Here is an 18,649-nt window from a genome sequence, read left to right as displayed (position 1 = left end):
TGATTTCACTTCTCTCCATCTTTCCTGCTGCCCCTCCTTTTATGGGTTAGCTTGCACACATTAAAAAAACAGTCTGCCAACTCTTTCATCCCTCAGCCTATCTGCTTCTTATGAAACACTCTCCCATGGATCATCTTCTTCTCCCAGTCCCCTAGTACATGGATCTCAACAGCTCACCTGGAAGGGGAAGTGTTCTGCAAACACCTGGCAGGCTATGGATTTCACTCTGACAACTGTCACACTGAAAGAAATAAAATCATACTGAGTATGAAAGCCCACCTCAAATACTGTGCCTCCTTAGATTCCAGTAGCTTTCTTGGCTTCTCTGCTTGCTTCGGTTCACTCTTCAGCAGCCTGTTTGGTACAGGCATTTTAACCAAAATGTTTATATTTACTGTGCTGGTTTTAGTGAACCAGGGCTAATCCATGATCCTCCTTAGTTACAGCAATCTTCTCTCAGGCTTCATTGACACATTTTTCCTCATCTTCCACAATAAGAAGAAATTTAAACTGCCATAACCAACCTTTCTTCCAGCCAATATGACCATGTTAACAGTTGCTTCTATCCTTTTCCTACCTTTCCTTGAAAGTCCACAATCAATATGCATATCTCATTACATCTTACTGAATTTCTCCTTGCTCCTTCTGGTCCTGAGCTGCAGGGTGAAACTCCCACTCTCTGGGAGCATGGGAGAGGTACTGTAAAGCTCAGCTGTGTCCCACTATCCCCACTGTTTACTGGATGTGCCTTTCCTTTTGCCCCTCTCTGCCTCAGCTTCTTCACAGTTCCACATATTCTTGTCTGAATTCCTTTAAAAACATATTAGCAACAATTTAATTAAAACTAGCAATTTATAATTTCTGAGTTTATGAACAGGTCCAAACTCAGGATGTCTGGCATTCCCATGTGGCTGCAGTGCTCAGAAGTACAGATGTTCTACAAGTCTCTTGCCCAGTAAAGTAACAGTGGGCTTTATGTATTTCCAAGACAAATGCTGATGAGGGGACAATTTTTACACATTCCAGAAATGCAAAGAGTTTCTTCATATTTTCTTATTCTCTGAAAGAACTTTTGCTATGCAAAAAAGGTGAAAGGCCTTCAAATATCAGAGAAAAGCAGCCATCAGAAGCCAGTTTACTCTTGATTTGCCTTTATTTCCATTCAAATCTGTGAGCTCAGTTAAGGCTTTGCAAATACAGCCATTTTCCTGCTGTGAGCTGTCTGCCCAAGTCACTACCTGTGTGCTCCATCTGAACTGGAACTGGAGTCGGGATGGTGTACCCATAAGTTCCTGGTACACAGGAAATAGTTGAGGGCAGTATGTTCTGGGTTTAAAATTAGAGATGGTTATGGAGGTAAGAAGTTATAAATATTTTAGAATGCAGATTTAAAGCCCTGCGTGGGATAAAAATTGTGTTTTGATTGTTGCAAAAGTTTAATGAGTTCTAATAACTTCTGTTTAAAACCAAATGTGTAACCTCCAAATCAGACTGGCTTACAACTCCCTCCAGTTGTTAAATGCTCTCAAGATGAGAATTATAGATAGCACACAAAGCATTTGAAGTTCTGGCCAACAAGAAATGTATCCTAAGTGGCTGGTTTCCACTTTGTTCAAACTACAACCCATTAAAATGCAGACAGATTTAAGATAGGATTCAGGTCTGTGTTCAGGCAGCTCTGTAGAGTAACCCAAATAAATATCCAACAAATTTGTTTGGATGCCTGTGTAAACAAAAGGTCTATAAACAACTGCAATAAACCCCAGCAAAAGAGTCTGCATTTTGCTTGGCAGAATGTTTTCTTTATGCACTTAGATTAACAAACCATGATCTCATCATTAGTCAACAAGATACTAGAGAGACCATCAAAGCAAACTACAGGAGAGTTGAGATTGATTCATGCCAAACAAATGTTTGTAGCTAACAGCTGTATTACCACTGATTCTAATTTACTCAGCAGGATTCTCCTTTCATTTCCAAAGTGAGATGAATGTCCCAATGCATGATGTAGACAGAATGTCTTCCTACTGCACAGGCAATGGGTTGTGTGAGCTCTTCTGGATTACACAATCTCTTGCTGGTTTTAGGCTTCATAAAGAATTGCAACCTGGCATTTTCTACTTTAGCAATAAGAATCCTAAAGGTGATCTGACCTGTCCTGAGAAGTCTGTGAGCTTATGGTGCTACACACATGCCCTATGTAAGGATTTAGGGAGGCTACATTAGCATTCATTCCTACTCCTGTGGAATCTTTTGGATCCTATCTTGGACAGCTTGTACCTCCTGAATGAGAAGCTGTTTCCCTTCTGCTTCCTTTGTGTTTTTGATAGCATTTAGGAAACTGTTCCTGGGCAACTGTTGTGCCTCTTTGCCTATGAAAGATGCATGTCAAAAGGAATCACCTTCTTAAATCCAATACAAACAGGATGGTGTATCAGTCCTATTAACATCAGCAGGAATTTAGCCACAGACTTCCATGGGGCCAGGATTTAACCTGTGGAACAAATAAGCCATTTATAGCTTAGGATTCTCTCTAGGAATTTGTGTTTAGGATTGCCTTTGCACTTGTGCTTCACTTTTCAGTATGCTCTTTTCAGGGCTGCTCCTCACATAGGGCATTGCACAGTCAAATAAAGCTGCTCTTCTTTGTGCCAGTATTGCAAAGTCACTTGTCATTGCAGGAGACACACCCTGAACATGCCAGGAGGCTCTTAAATGCTTGTCATAAAGATTTTGCATATAATCTGGAATTCATAAAAAATAAGGCAGACTGAGTAAGCAGCAGCACGGGTTTGAGGGCTTTGCCAAAACAACGACATCCAGTGTCTCAATAGCTGGAGAGAGAAAACTGTACTTCCAGAAAACATTGAAAATTTCTGTCTGGCCACATCATCTCCACAAAACTTAATCAATCTCTTGTAACTTGAACCACTTACTGTCCTATAGATATTCTTTCAATATCCCAAGAAAGGTATAGAGGATATTATTTAAAACACCTAGCTAACTGAGGATGCATATCTCCTCTGACATATTTTGCACTGTTTATGGAATATTTTAATCCATACATCTCCCTGTGCAGCTCTTCCCTTCACTGTCTTGTCTGTGGCAGTGTCAGGAAAAGGACCTGCTGTTCAGCTAGACTGCAGCTCCCCTATATTCAGGTGCTCCCTGATGATTTACTGTTTATCTGTGAGCAAAGGAGTGTTCAGAGCAGAGGAGAACCCAGACATTTTGAATGACAGAGCTGAAGAGGAAGTAGCACAAACCTTGGAGTTTTGCTTTTGACTCATGAGACTTTGAGTGCTCTAACAGTAACAGGCAAACACACCTGTACCCTTTAGAAATACAGATTTCTGTCTGAAAACAGAAAATTAAGAGAACATAAAAGGCAACAAACATTTTTAAATTTCTGCACGAAGTATTTAAAATGCGACTGCTTAAGCCTCCTCTTGAAAGAGACGTTAAATTTCCATATAGAGAAGGCATAAGTAAACAACAATCAAATGTTTTAGATCATGATACATTCTCACTGCCCAGTGCCACACCATTGACAGACCAGAAACAGACCTTTCCAGGACTATCCTTCAAATAGCTTTGTTGCACAGGAGTGCCTCAAACTACTTTTTTAATCTTTGTTTTTGTTGGTGTGCATAACAAATTGTTTTCTTTGAGATGGACCAAATTACATCTGCCTCACCCTCCATGCAGCTTACAAGGTTTTGGTACTTCACAAGCTATCCGGGGATACTCCTGATATCAATCTTGAAGCCTATTCAAAACAAGGTTGGGGAGTCAAGGCTTTCTCTGCCAACATTCCTGCTGAATAATCACACAGCTCCATTATCTGTGGGGGAGTCCTCTCTTCCAGCGTTCCCTCTCCGGGCTGTGCTGCCTATTGGGAGCTCAGGGATCGAGCTGAGAGACACCGCGGGAAGCGTGTCCTGAAAGCCCAGGCAGATTGCAACACTATCACTTATCCCTTTCATGCTGTCTTCCTCCATAAAGAGAGGCTCAGTCACAAAAGGCCGCCTTTGTCACTAAATAACCACGGTGCTGGTGCCTTCCCTGAGACTTTTCTCAACTTGTAAGCGCACAGGGCACAACGGGAGCACAGTGAACAAAAATGCTGAGCAGCACGAGCCCCACCATCCTGATGTCTACACGGATCTCTAACAGGAACGACACAGTGAAGCCTTCTATTACGTTTTTACTAGGAAACTTGACAACTTCCCTGTATTAAAAATACCTCAGACTACACTTTTCCAAATCAACACCACTGTCTCAAAGCCCTTTGGACTTGAATATTTACCATATACTATACTTGGTCTTACATACTTGTCAATTACTTATTTGCATGGAATCCTTTCAAAATCTTTACTTACATGTACAGAAGTGTTTTGACATTAAAGTAGAATGGAAAGCAGAGAGATGAGGGCTGGACACATTGCTCTGGCTTTCTTGGTCTGTCCTGCTCTTTGTGAATTTTTGAGGGGAAATACCTGGTTGCTGTTCTTGGAGAGAGGGAGGTTCAAGGCAGTGAGGGTGTGAATGGCATTGGCTGGCATGGGCTATAAACACAGAACTCTGGTTTCCAGTGTACATTTTCAGCACAGTTTGAGAGGATGGAATTTCCAGATGATGTGCTCAATATATGTGGTGGGGGTGGAAGGCAAAAAGGATCCTTTTTTTTCAGGTTCACTTCTGGCTGTCAGTCAAACATAGCAATAAAATCAGCTCCAATTAAGGGGATATGCAAGGAATTTCATGATAATGTCAACACTCCATTCCATCAATACAGGGGTAAAGAAAAAAAGCTTTTCCTTTTTTTTTTTTTAAGAAAAAACCTCAGTCACACTCAACTGTGGTATCACCAGATAAACAGTTAATCACAAAGGTACATGAAGTGGTTCACAATTCCTTCATTATCCTGTGGGGATTTTCCTTTGGTTTTTTTTTGGGTTTTTTTTTTTTTTTTTTTCCTTTGGGGGCCCTGGTTTCTGTTTCATTTGCTTTCTGATTACTCCAGTGCTGACATAACTTTCTCTAGCAGACTGCCTTCAGTTTTCTAAGAGGTTCAGCTTCTCATCCATTAACCCCTTGCTGCAGGGAATTTCACTCACATAACCTTAGAAATAGAAAACAGAGCGACCAGAGTACTAGATGGAGAAAAAAGCCCAGCTCTGGATTCAGTCCCATTTCACTTCACCTCTGACTTTCTGTGTGACATTAAAACACGTCCCAGTTAAAATAAAGCACTTACCAAGGTTCTTAGGCTTCTCAATATTCAATAGGTACTTTTAGTCCTGTGTTTTACCATGTAGGAGCCTAAATCTACCAGTGATTACTTCCTTAGCTGCAAAATGGTCACAGTTACAATACAACAGTACAAAAGATTATCTGTTTTGGATTTGTTGATCCAGGGAGAGGAGAATTTCAAGGGAGCACAGCTGCCCCTCCAACTGTACTGATGTAGAAGCACGTCAAATCTGTACCTGTCAGATTGCTATTTCATTTAATCTACACTCATGTTCATTGGTGAGATCTGCAATTTGTGGTTGCTCCAGCTGGCCCCACAATCTACAAAGACATTTTGGAGGTGATTTTGACCTCCTCAACCCATATTAAGATTATCTGTGGTGCAGTTGTGGATCAGGTCTGGGATGGTGCTTTTGTAACTTCTTGCCTGCTCTGTGCTGTGCTGTTAATCCTGCAGAGGAGGAAGATGATTGCATCAGAATTTGATGTATTAAGCCTTGTGAACATGTCAGTGGTTTGGATGGAAGCAATTGTAGTCACATCCATTTCAAATTTCTAATTCAGCTCTCCTAAAATGTCCTAAAAGAAAGCCATTTTAGCATAGCTGTGCAGGGGTAGATGGTACACAAACTTAGTGCTGTGCCTTATCCCCTCTCAATTTCTAGGGAAAAAAAAAAAAAGGAAAGCTGTCCACTACTGATGAGAATATGTTTGGAACAAAGGACCTGTTGGATTATTTAAAGCTCTGCTCTACTGATAGCCAACCCTGGCTGTTAAAATTAACTGTATGACTACATTCCCTGTAAAATGTGTCTCCATTTCCTTTCAGGTTGGGAAGCTGATCCAAGAAGCAGCTGGAAGGAGTAATTTGAAGAGAGTTACACTGGAGCTGGGTGGGAAAAGCCCAAACATTATTTTCGCAGATGCTGATTGTAAGTCAGCACTTCCATATTTTTGGTAAAAACATGATTGCATGATGTTTTTTCCGTTTTTTTTAAAACTATTTTTAGGGCACATCTTTCATATAAAATGAAGTGAAGCAATACAGCTGTATCTAATGGCAATTTTCAGTTTTATAGAAGCAATCTAAGGTGTGCTATCTTTTATAAAATACAATTTTTGAACCCACAGATTCATAGTCAACAAGAGAGCAGAAAAAAGGTTATAACCAAGCATATAGACATGGTGTTTTTCACAGTTACTCCCACATACATTTGCCATCCTATGCACTGCAGCAAGGTGATTTAGTGCTTTAAATCTGAAGAATCTGTGATTTTTTATTGTTCAAAGCAATTATAAAAAGGGACGACTTTTATGTACACTTGACTTGTTAATCTAGTCAGTGCAGTATCCTTTGTTAAGTAGCTGTAAAGGGAGATTATTCCATTTTTAAATTTTTCACAACTAAATAATTGTGTATTGAAATATCCTCACTGCCACTGTCTGCAGGGAGCTGAAAATTTTGGCAGATGTATGATGTTGTGCAGCTGAGATTTCTGGCACCTCAGAAGGTAGAGGACAGCTGTTTAGTATAGGCTATAAGCACAAACTGGAAGATTCTGCTTAAATGATCAGCAACAAATTAGTTACAATGATGATATCTGAATTAGGAAGTTTTGAAGCTAACACCAGTTAAGATGAATGAGATGGTTCACACCTTGCTCTGAGCTCTTGGTTCAGGCTGGGTGCAGGCACACTGTACTCAATGCCCTTTCTGAGAACTTTGCAACCCCAATAAATAGACACATAAGGATTTGGTCTTCTCATTTAAAAGAGGGAAATGAATAGAAAGATTTTGAATAGCAGCAATTACAAGAGATGGTTACAATCCTGTATCTATTTTCAAAACTTATCAATATCTGAAAAACTAGGAAAAGCTTGACAACTTCCAGCAGCCCTTCTACAAAGAAGTGCTTTACCAAGCCAAGGGTTGAAATTTCAGCCAGTCATCCTGGTAAGCTAAAAAAGCTCTTGGCAGCTGGAGCCAGATACAGATATTCCAGCCTTCTACCCCAGTTACTCATCCCCACCTCCCACCAGATATCACCACACCTCAAATGTCCCTCACCTGCTAACGCACACTTGAACACCTGAACATTTCTAGTAGAGTGACATATGCCAGGGGCTGGTCTGTTATGACCTTCCATGGGGGAAGGACAACTGCTCTCTGGTCTTCCCACAATTACAACCTCCAGTACTTGGCCTAAGATTTAAACTTCATGGCTCTTATTATTTTAAAACAGCAACTGGCTCACTGTTCCAAAGGAGTTCTTTGTTCTGCTTGAGGAACACTGTATGCCAAAAGTTAGCAGAAAGCATGATAAAGCTGTTGAGGGTTTAGTGCACCAAAAAAACAGAGAAGAATGGTTAGAGCCCCTCATGGTGAAAAACTGTTAACAATAGAGAAGAAACATTAGTTAATCACAGCTATCCACTAGTGCTTTCAATCTCCATGGAGCTGCCAGGGAAAATTTAAATGTGGTTCAGGGAACACCCCATATCATTTTTCTTAAGACCACACTGCCCTCAGTGTGGTCTTAAGACAAGACATTTCTGTAAAAAGACATTTCTGTTAGACAGAGTTGTCTAGAATGTGCTGAAAGTAAAGCACTGTTGCTTTGTTTAGTCCATAAAAAATTATACTTTAAGAAATGTTCCAAAGTGCTACAACTGGTAACAGAGGTATTAAAGTGCTGTAGGGCATCACTATTTAGGGATTAATTAATTATTCTTGTCTAGAGAGTTATTACACCCAAAGTAAGAATGTGGCCTTGAATGTCTAACTATGACCAGATCCGCTGTCCTGCTTGGACAGAAGTTAGAGTAGAAATCGAGGGTTGATTTTTCTGTAACAGACCTATAATTTTAAGGTCTTACCAGTCATCTGCATGGGCCAAGAGGAAATTTCTATGATGCAGAAAAAGAATCTGGCTTTTTGGGAAGGACAGGTCTTGCCATTATCAAAGCCAAATTCTCCCATGTATTTGGTTTGCTGTAATTCTCACACAGGAAGTATTAATAACCCATTGCCAACCTGGGATCACAGACAAATTTTCTTCTCATACAGTGACCCAGTCAGATGTATTTATGTGGGACACATCCTGCTTCTGAGGTTCCCTTAAGGGTTTTACTTGGTAAATGACATGTTGCTGGATATAAGACATTGGTGAAGTTGTTCTTGCATACCTTACTCCTATTGACTTCTAAGGCACTGTCTTAGCTTTTCCAGTGGGAATCATCCTCATTTCTGACCTGACACAACTACAGGATATCTTGATTTAGTTTTATTTAACCAAATGCTACTACTGAAGTTTCAGGAATGTGACACTGTGTAATACACACAGCACCGGTGCAAAGGCAGATTTGCCCATGGTGTTCTAGTGCAACATGTGCTGTCTTGTTTTTCAGTGGACTACGCTGTGGAACAAGCTCACCAAGGAGTCTTCTTCAATCAAGGTCAATGCTGCACTGCAGGCTCACGGATTTATGTGGAAGAATCAATCTACGAAGAGTTTGTTAGAAGAAGTGTAGAACGTGCAAAGAGGAGAGTTGTGGGGAGTCCTTTTGACCCAACTACAGAACAAGGTCCACAGGTAAAGGAGTAGGGCATTGGCTCTACAGCTCAGGAGGTGCCTGGGAGTATTTAAACTCCACTAAGGCAGAGATCCGTCAGTGAACACTCACTCAAGGTCCAGGGTAGCTGACACGATAAATGCTTTCAAGATTAAAATTTTAAAGGAGTAAATAAGCTGTGCAGCTCTGAGGTGTTTCTTGTTAAATAAAAAAATCTCAGTTTAAATATCAATGTTTGCCTCCCAGTTTTAAGAGCAAGATTTGGATATTCAGCCCCCAAAATACAGCTGTAAACTGTGAGAAGCTCTTAAAAGTCTCTGTGAGCACTTAACTGTCAAGAACTGTCTACAACCATAACTGTGCTTGGATATCCAGAAATTCTAAGCAGAAGATGGGCATAATCAGAAAAAAGTCTTTAGAAAATGTTCCTGCCACTAATAAACAGTTGGGCTTATAACATTTTTACAAAGTTAATCTGGGACAATACCTAATGATTGGCTTTTTTTGGGCTTGTAAACTAGATTGTTTGGCAAGAGAGTGGGTTAAGCCACAAACATAAGGTGACACATCTTAAGAAGTCTGAGCCCAAAGTCACAGTCAGCACCTGCTTGTAGATCTTTGGCATCTGCAGCTCAAAGAGCAGTGAATGGAAGCAGGAACCAACTCACTGGAACATGACTTGTCTAAAAGCACCTATTTGGAATTGGTTGTCAAGTACATGGTCTGCACATCAAACAGCTTTTCCTCTCTTTCAGATTGATAAAAAACAATACAACAAGATCTTGGAGCTGATTCAAAGTGGCATTACTGAAGGAGCAAAACTTGAATGTGGGGGAAAGGGGCTGGGAAGAAAGGGATTCTTCATTGAACCTACGGTGTTTTCCAATGTAACAGATGACATGCGGATTGCCAAGGAGGAGGTATTCACATATGTGGGCAAGATCTTTTTTAAATGTCCTAAATATTACTTTTTTTTCCCCCTTTTGTTTAATTCCTACGACAAAACCTTCAGAGTGAAAATTATGATCATATTTAAAAAAAATATTTTCAGAACTCCTTATACACACAGCAAGTGACAACAGCTGGGTAAGGAAGCTCAATTTTTGCCACTGACTGTAAGGTCTCAAATATCAAAGAGGAGATATGGGTAGAAAGGACAAGTTCCCCTGAGGCACCTGCTTTGGAAAATGCATGCAGTTTTACAGACAGATATTATCACTATTTATCACTAAATTTTGCTGTGGGAAATTTTAAAGAGTATAATAGGAGAGAGAAGATAATTAAGAAAGCAGAATAAAACAAGAATAAAATGCCTCTGAGATGGGTAGTTTATTAATTATTAATCTTTTTGCAGATTTTTGGGCCTGTTCAAGAAATACTGAGATTTAAAACCATGGATGAAGTTATAGAGAGAGCCAACAACTCTGATTTTGGGCTGGTAGCTGCTGTCTTTACAAATGACATAAACAAGGCCCTGACAGTCTCTTCAGCAATGCAGGCTGGGACAGTCTGGTAAGCAGAAGTTATCCCACTCCCGCTCCTGAAGATAAAAGAGTTTGACTCACTATCATAATTTCACTTCAGTTTTGCACCCTTTGTTAAGAATATTTATGCAGCCCATCCTAGTGGTGGATCACTGGGCAAGCCATGGAACAGCAGTGGGGAGGTTCTGTGGCTGCTCAGTGCTGGGGAGTGCTGCTGGAGCTGGAAAGCACCTTGCTTCCCAGGAGCACGGCTGCCACTGCTGAGCAGCTTTACTGTAAAAAACCAGGATAAACGATCCTTTCTGGGGAGCACAGGAAACCTGGGAGGGTTTACTAAAGGCACAAAGGATTACCTACTTTCTACAACATTAAGGAACTCAGGAGACAACTCCTCTCCAGTCTTTAGGAATGGGGATTCCCAACTCTAGAGTTCAGTAGCTTACAATTTAGTATGCAAACCTGAGTAAAGATCTGCAAGAAACTAAGGAGAAAAAGGGCAAACTCAAATCTAACAGCTTTGTTATAAATTGGCACAGAGGTTTGGCAGCAGATTAACAGCTCATTACTGAAGAGGTGTCCAAGGGTATGGTGCTCTCCTCCTGCCTTCACAGATCAAATCCAATTCTCCTTAGGAGTAAGCAGCTGCCTGTTGTTTTTGTAGCATAAATCCCTCATTTCTTTTCAACACGAAACAAGTTTGTTATTAACTAAGAGGTATAGAGTGTCCTTAGCTCCACAAGTTTCAGCCTCTCTCTGAGTTATCCAAAGGTCTTTCTGGCAGTGCAGCTGGACTTAATGCCTCCTCCTGTTACAGGATAAATTGCTACAATGCCTTAAATGCCCAAAGTCCTTTTGGAGGATTCAAAATGTCTGGCAATGGGAGAGAGATGTAAGTATTCCACTGCTGTTTTCTAAATTGTTTTCAACTCTGTAACTTAAAAACATTAGTGAATGCTTCCATGCAAATTAAGACCCAGAAATACTCCAACCTGAGAATCCAGGCATAATATAAGATGACCTTTAATCATCATTGCCCGTTCTAAATGCAGTTGATTTGCACTGTAAGACCACCTTTTTTTTTTTTTTTTTTTTTTTTTTTTTTTTTTTTTAACTAACACTGCAAACTAACTTATTGGAATTCTCTTCTTATCATGAAAGGAACTGAAAATTTCTGATTATTTTTCTGGACTTGTAACCTGTGTTTTCTGGAAGGTTTTTTTTAACCATATTAAGCATCACTTTTCTGAAAGACTCTCTCTTTGGTGCTGCTGAGTACTTGTTGACTGGTTTGCTGTACTTGTTTCAGACTTGTTTTCCCATGTATTGTGCCTCTCTTGTAGTTTTTCCTTTCCTTTCTTCAGTTTTCACTATATTTATTAATATAGGTGCATTTGAATTTTATTAAAAAGTTATCAGCTTGCAGATTTTTGAACAATGAAATCAGGCAAGGAGAAGGAAACAAATGTGTTTGCATCTCTTTAAAAAAAACACTTGCCATTATAAAGCTTTCTGTCATTCCATTTAGCACTAAGTGCCAAATATTTTGAAATAGAGCTCCACACTCAAATATTGTCCCATGTACCTAATTTAAAGTCTTACCAGTTTCTCATTCTCATTACAATCACAAAGAAGTTTAGCAATTGCATCAGCCCCAGATTGGTTACATACCAAGGATTCAATTAATTTCTGTGCAGGAGGTATGTGTACCAGATATGTCTCACCTAAGTTTTCAAAATAGCTTATGGCTAATGGCAAACTCAGCAGTAAAACTAAAGTAAGGTCAAACTTTTAAAACTTTAAATATGTTGAAGTATACAACTTGATCTATAAAATAAGCTTTATGTAGTCTGAAGTATTTTTCCCTCGTTAGGGAGTACTTTGAATAACACATTCATACTATTCACATTCATGAGTTATGAGGTGATCTCACACTGGCATAAATATGTCAGGTCATCTAACTCTTATCATTGTGAAAATATTCTAAAACTACTAAGCTCGATAGAGCACATGAGTAACTTGACACCCAGGGGTGACCCCACTGACTCCAGGGAGGTTCAACTGCAAGCAAAATATTCACATATCAATGTTGCAGAGCTCTTTAAAGGGGGGGAACCCAGGCAGCACCCCAGCTCTCATGGAAAAATCTTTGGTAATTGCACACTTGATTCCTACTACAGCTTTGAAAGTATTCATCATAAACAATAAATGTTTGGAATGGCAATAATCTCCATCTCACAAAGATGCCTGAAAACCTACCTATGAGTAATTATTCTACTCCTTTCAGAACTTCTTTGATCAGATATCACCATCTAATTCACCTCCTCCACCCTGCATTAATACTTGCATACTTTTTATTAAAATGCCAGTTTCCTACATTCTTGTTTTTAAGGCACACATTTTACAGCATGAATAATGTTGAGTTGGGCAATTACAGAAAAAAAGTGTCTATACATAAGTGTGTCATTGCTAAGGTAACACTATGTTACAGCCAGATCATAACTGTGCTGCCTGTGCCAGCATTGCACTATCTGGGACTTGTTCTGGTCCTGCATTTAAATTCGCAGGTTATCATCACACATGGGCAAAAAATCAGCACAAAGCTGAGAATTGTTATGCTCATTTTACACTCCCTCAATAGGTAGCAGGGTATATGCACCCTGGTAGAGTACATAAAACAGGTGATTTCTGATTGCATTAAGACTACTTACAATATTCTTGTATCCCTGAAGAGGTCAACAAGACATGGGTTTGGGGTTTTCTTCATTCATGTTTCTTTAAAGCTTCTTATCTGGGAGATGTAAGATTTATCTACTGTAACTAAAAATTTCGGTGGTTCATCCCAGATAGCCACTTGTGGCTATTTTATAGTAGAGCTCCCGAAAATTCTGGCCTCTGTCCAAATGTCTTCAAGGGAAGGAAGTGCCATTCTACTTCAGAACTCTCCTTTAATGTCATAGGAATTGTTATTGTATGGATAGTTCTGAGATACAGCACTGCACACCTGCATTCTGAAAAACAAGTGCAAGCAGGAGAACGGCTTGGAGTTGTAATTCTCTTATCTTTTTTCCTCCTGGACTGAGGGAGGGAAGAGAATATTAAATATTTCTTCTTAAAAAGCATTTTGTTCCCCTTTCCTCACACCTACACAATCAAGGGACAGCACCATGCAGATTTGACCCATGGGCTCCTTCCTCTTCACAGACACAACCTTTGTTCTCACTCTGAGACCAAACTGCAATCCCAGAAGAGCCAGAGTGGCCATGGAATAGGGTGGTTTTGCTCCTTGTATTAGGCTGTGGGGACAATTGAGCTCTTTAACTGAACACACACTGACTTTTCTGCTCTGAGTGTCTGGCATAACCCATCTTTCTATTCAGCCAGTGTAGCTTTTTAACTTTCAAAACATATTTGCCTTAGAATTCATCACAACTGTCCTTCTCCAAACTATTGATCAGAAAAAAAAATAAACAAAACACGTAAGGTCCTGAAGCCATGAGCTGAAGAAACAGACAATAACTGTCTCTAATTTTGTTTGGCAGACCAAGATGAGAGATCAAGTGGCATTTGGAATGTGCATAAAGTCACTTGCTGCTGTCAGCTGGGTTATCTATTGGCTTGCAAAAATGTGTCCAATGAGTGTCTGGAGCTACAACAGCAGCCCTGCTGAATCCAGAAACTTCCACACAGACACTGCCATTAGTTATTGGGCTCCAGACAGCTCCTGGTGACAGCTTCCACTGAGCCCTAAGGGAATGCTTCTGATAAACAGCTAAAGTTTTTGGTCATTCTTTGGAGACAAATCCACCACTTTCTACTGAAAGGTGGGGGTGGCATGGGTCAGCTCAATGGGAACCTTTCACATGTAAAAATGTCGTCACTAATATTTGCTTGCAGGTACTTAGACTCTGGTAAATCTTACAACTTCCTACTGAATCATCAGTCTACTGTATCCCCTAAATACTGACCACTATATCATGTATAAGGCTTCCCAAGCCAACAGGCACATCAGCTTTCAAAACTGCAGATGAAGTGACATGGGCTGGTAAATACTGATATTTCTGCTCAAATGAATTAACTTTCCAAAAAAGGTTACAGGAGTTTCACCCCAATGTTGTATTTTCTGTAAAATCTGCAGTGTAGAAGTAAATACAAAATGGGTTATGCAACACTGGGGGCCTGCAGAGGGATTTAATTACCTTAAATAGTGACCACTCCCTCCTTTCTGAAACACTTACTAGAAGGAGGTTCTGAGGAATTCCTCTAAAATATTCTTTATGGTTCAGTTGGCATTAAGTCCTGTACAGGAGAATCCAGAGGGAAAGCAGTGTCAAATAGTAAACATACTAACATCATATCCATGCCAGCATGTTCTACATTTTAATATCAGTAATAGAGTAACACTGTGTGTGTCTTAGGGGTAAGGATTTAAAAAATTAACCAAGATACAAATGTCTAAGAACTCTTGCAAAAAAATCCTCATGGAAAAGATATTCTACTTCCAGACTTGGACTGCTCCTGTTTTGAGGTGGAGACAGTGTTTGCTTTACAGACACAGCATATGGAAGACATAACTCCACTAATAACATAAAGAGACTTCTCCATTACTCAAAATAGGCACAGGAAAACAGCAATACCTGTACTTCAGAAAAGACAAGCGCAAGTCCCACAATGCCAGGCAACATCCACTCTAAACCTCAGCAGAGGGGCCAAAGAGATGAGCCAGGCTAAAGTTGACAAAAGCAAAATGTTAACAGCATTCAGAAAAACCCACTTTTAAAGCATAATCTATCCAAAGCAGAATGTGTCCCCCTCAGAGCCATGTGTCAGATGACTGGGACCTAGTAGGTGCCTGTCTCCAGCAGTATGGAGGTTCTTATGTCAGGTCCTGTGCCAGGACAAAATGAGGAATTTGACAGGGAATTGTAGAAAGGAATCTGAGCAAGCTGAACCCTCTTCCATATTATGTGCAAATGGTGATTTCTACTGCTGGATGTGTTGCTAGGGAGAAAAGTTCAGCAGGTTAGGAGTCAAGTTCATCCACGGTTGTGAGTTGTTAATTTTTCATTATGCTCAGTGTGGACCTTCCCTTTCTTGAGTGCAATATAAACAGTAATTTCACTGGCCAGTGGGGTAGGTCTTAGTGCTTGGACATTTTCAAGGTCTAGGAAGGACAAAGGACATCAATTCACTTCCAAAAGCTCCATCAACAGACAGTGAGTATTTCTGGGTTTACTGTTATGTATCTCCTCATCAGATTCTGAAGTCATCCATTGTTCTGACCTAACCTGAACTGCAATTTTGGGTTATATCTTAACTTTATCAAAAAATCACTTTGCAGATTTTTTCTTGATAAAGAATACCTGGTATAAGCTGATGCTGTAATTTGTTCTTTAGGGGTGAATGTGGATTGAGAGAATATTCTGAAATTAAAACTGTGACAATAAAGATCCCTCAGAAGAACTCCTAAAATTACAGAGGACCGTGTTGTGCAGAAGAGCACGTGATGCCACCTTCTCTATTCCTTATGGAGACCAGCACTCAGGAATAAAAAGTGTTACACAATATATATTTAAGAAATTAAGTTGCAACATATATACTGGGCACATAACTGCATAGGTAATGCAAACCAACTTTGCATGTTATCCTGAAACTCTCCTGAGAATCATTACATCTTTATAAAACAAATCATAACGAGATAAAATTGCTACTGTGCATCATTTAATAATGGTTCCAGCTATAAAACTGTTAAATGCAAATGCATGCACACACACATTTATCTCTTCCTTAAATAAACAAAATAAGTCTTACTTCTTTCAGGTTGCCTTCTCAAACAGACCTGCCTTGTACTGACATTGTAGTTTCAATCAGGGCTCTACAAGCCAGATTATACCCAAAACACTAGCAATGAACAACACAAACAAGTGTCATTGATATTCTTAAAAAATAAAAGACTCTGAGTGGTAATGGCGTCAAACCTGGTATAGTGGCAACTTTCCAATTAGCACAGAAAGAGGTCAGACTGGGGAGGGAATCAATCTGCTGCATGGCCAATGAAAGCCAAATACTTATCAGTGAGATTTGGCTTTCATGGCTCACAGCAATTTGGATTTCAAAGCTTATTTTCGTAATTACTTTATGTCTTGCTATAAGCAAAAGGTCCTCCTTCACTTACAGGAACTTGAAGGGATTTACCTGCCTGCCAAAAGAGCAAGGCCAGACAGGGTGGGTGGGTGTTAACAAGAACAGGAACAGATTCCAAGGCTTCACAGAATATTTTAGCTTTCACTGCTTGTCTAGTTTTGTTGTTGTTGTTGTTACTGTTGTTGCTTTCACCTTTTTTCTTTTTTAAACAAATATATGCACACACAGGCTCCATTTATTTGTCTGCTATTAAACTGCCTGTGATTACACTGGGAATCATTAAGTACTTGTTACAGCTTTTACTAAATGATGTCTTGCCATCCTCACCATGCTTGTGCACCTCAGGTAATGTTACTGGCTGCTACTGAGCTTTCAATTATTTGGGTTTTTTTGATCCAGGATAAAAATATGAGCAAGTTCTTTCAGAATTGAGGTGTTTACAGCCTGTCACATTATTACCTGCTGCCTACAGAATCTCTCCAAATCTATCACTGACAAACTAAACACTATCTTTCTTTTTCCAGCTGCAGAGCTCATCAATTCCCCAGATTTTTTAAAAGAGGTTTCATTTATGTTTTAACTTAGAGTTAAGAAAATCTATTTTAGAAGTACAGTAAATCATCCACACAGTGTGGCTACATGATCTGGGGTGTAAGGACAGAATTACAGCCTCAGGTGTAAGTTTTCCTAGCTGCAGAGTCTATGCTATGAACTGTTCAAAACTCCAGCCCTGATCAGAAACTAACTTCTGCATGTTCTTAACTTCCTTTAGTCTCCGAGGAATTCCTCTTAGATTTGAAGTTGTATGTGTCCTTCAACATACTGCTGGATCAGGACAAGAGTCTCCAGCACTTTGTAGTGTGGTGGCCCTCAATATTTTGTAACTCATGTCAAACTGTGTATGTGGTTTTAAGCAATATGTCTACATGTCATTATTCAGAACTGATAGTACATTCACAGACATGGAGATAAATCAAAGTATTCCTGAGCTGTTAAATTCAAATGCCATATACTTCTACTGTAGTGTATGTCATAATGAAGAAAAACAAAATACAGCAAGTAAGAGATTAGTTATCTTTTAAACTGCAATATAAAATGTGAAAAAGGAGATTTTACTTCTTTTCTCCTATTTACTTAAAAAAGAACCTTCCTGTGCTTACAGCATTTACACCATGTACTCTTTTGTATTCTTTTCATGTATTTTGTATGTCTGTGTTTTATTCCCAATACATTCAGGTAAATAATATAGAGTTGCCATTTTTTTTCAACCCTGTCACTGCAGCTCCATTTGATGTACATGGATATGTGAAATCCTGTTTTAGATGTACCATCTGCATGGATCCAACAAAACATTTTTCCAGTCCCTGCAGCTTTTTGTTACAGTTTTTAATCATGTATATAGTTATATGTTATTAAAAAAGTAAAAGGATATTTTCTATGAAGTTTTTTCCATTAAAAAGGTTTAGAGAAAGACTTTAGACTGTGAGACTCCTTTATTGTTGACAGAGCTATAAAAATATTAAACAAAATATTTTCTTAGCAAAAGATCTGCTCTCACAGTAGCTTTATTTTCATTTGCAAAAGTGAATGAAGTAAAAGGCCAATTACATTTTCTGGAATATTATTGCAGCTGTATGAAAACACTTGCGAATTGCAGATCTAGGTCATAGTCAAAGTTCATCCTCACCCTTATGGTCATAAAGTTTAGCTATTGGGGCAGGTCTGAAGTCATCAAAAACAGTGGGGCACCCTTACAAACTGCTGCATCACAGCTTGATTTTTGGATAATGTTTTAAAAACTCATGATGCTTTTTCTTTCTCTAGTAGATGTTTCACAGAGATTATTAAATTATCACTCAGAGCTTTTGTGGAGAGATAGTCTACTTAACTTTGATTTCAAAATGCTAAAATGGGACAAGGACAGACTGAATTCACATGGTCAGGTACTATACAGCTCTCCCTCAAGCAATGCCTTTATTCCAGGTTACTTTCATTGCCAGGAACTGCATTCCATTTTGAAATGGTGCCTATTTAGGTAAAGTAACTACTCAGTTAATACTGCCAAGCTACTTCATTGTATGGCAAGCAATGGTCACACCTCTGTCACAGAATAATACCAGTGATTTAATCAACACTTGAGAGGCAATCACAATGAAGTAACTTGACTAGAATAGATGGGATAAAAGAGAATAAAA

General features: G+C 39.3%; 1 protein-coding gene across 3 annotated transcripts in view; it reads left to right on the top strand.

The window, feature by feature from the left end:
- Positions 1-17,927, top strand: part of ALDH1A2 (aldehyde dehydrogenase 1 family member A2) — a 56,591-nt gene extending 38,664 nt beyond the window's left edge. For all 3 annotated transcript variants that reach the window (XM_068204098.1, XM_068204097.1, XM_068204095.1), the window contains exons 8-13: positions 6,086-6,188; positions 8,665-8,849; positions 9,585-9,749; positions 10,184-10,341; positions 11,128-11,202; positions 15,708-17,927. In XM_068204098.1, coding sequence (XP_068060199.1) covers positions 6,086-6,188; positions 8,665-8,849; positions 9,585-9,749; positions 10,184-10,341; positions 11,128-11,202; positions 15,708-15,780 — 759 coding nt within the window. In that variant the 3' untranslated portion in view covers positions 15,781-17,927. The remainder of the gene's footprint in view (positions 1-6,085; positions 6,189-8,664; positions 8,850-9,584; positions 9,750-10,183; positions 10,342-11,127; positions 11,203-15,707) is intronic.
- Positions 17,928-18,649: the final 722 nt, after the last annotated feature.

Source organism: Anomalospiza imberbis, chromosome 13, assembly GCF_031753505.1.
Source record: "Anomalospiza imberbis isolate Cuckoo-Finch-1a 21T00152 chromosome 13, ASM3175350v1, whole genome shotgun sequence".
In the NCBI taxonomy this organism is placed as follows: Eukaryota; Metazoa; Chordata; class Aves; order Passeriformes; family Viduidae; genus Anomalospiza; species Anomalospiza imberbis.
The sequence above is the reverse complement of the archived record's forward strand: the minus strand, read 5'-3'. Positions and strand labels throughout refer to the sequence as shown.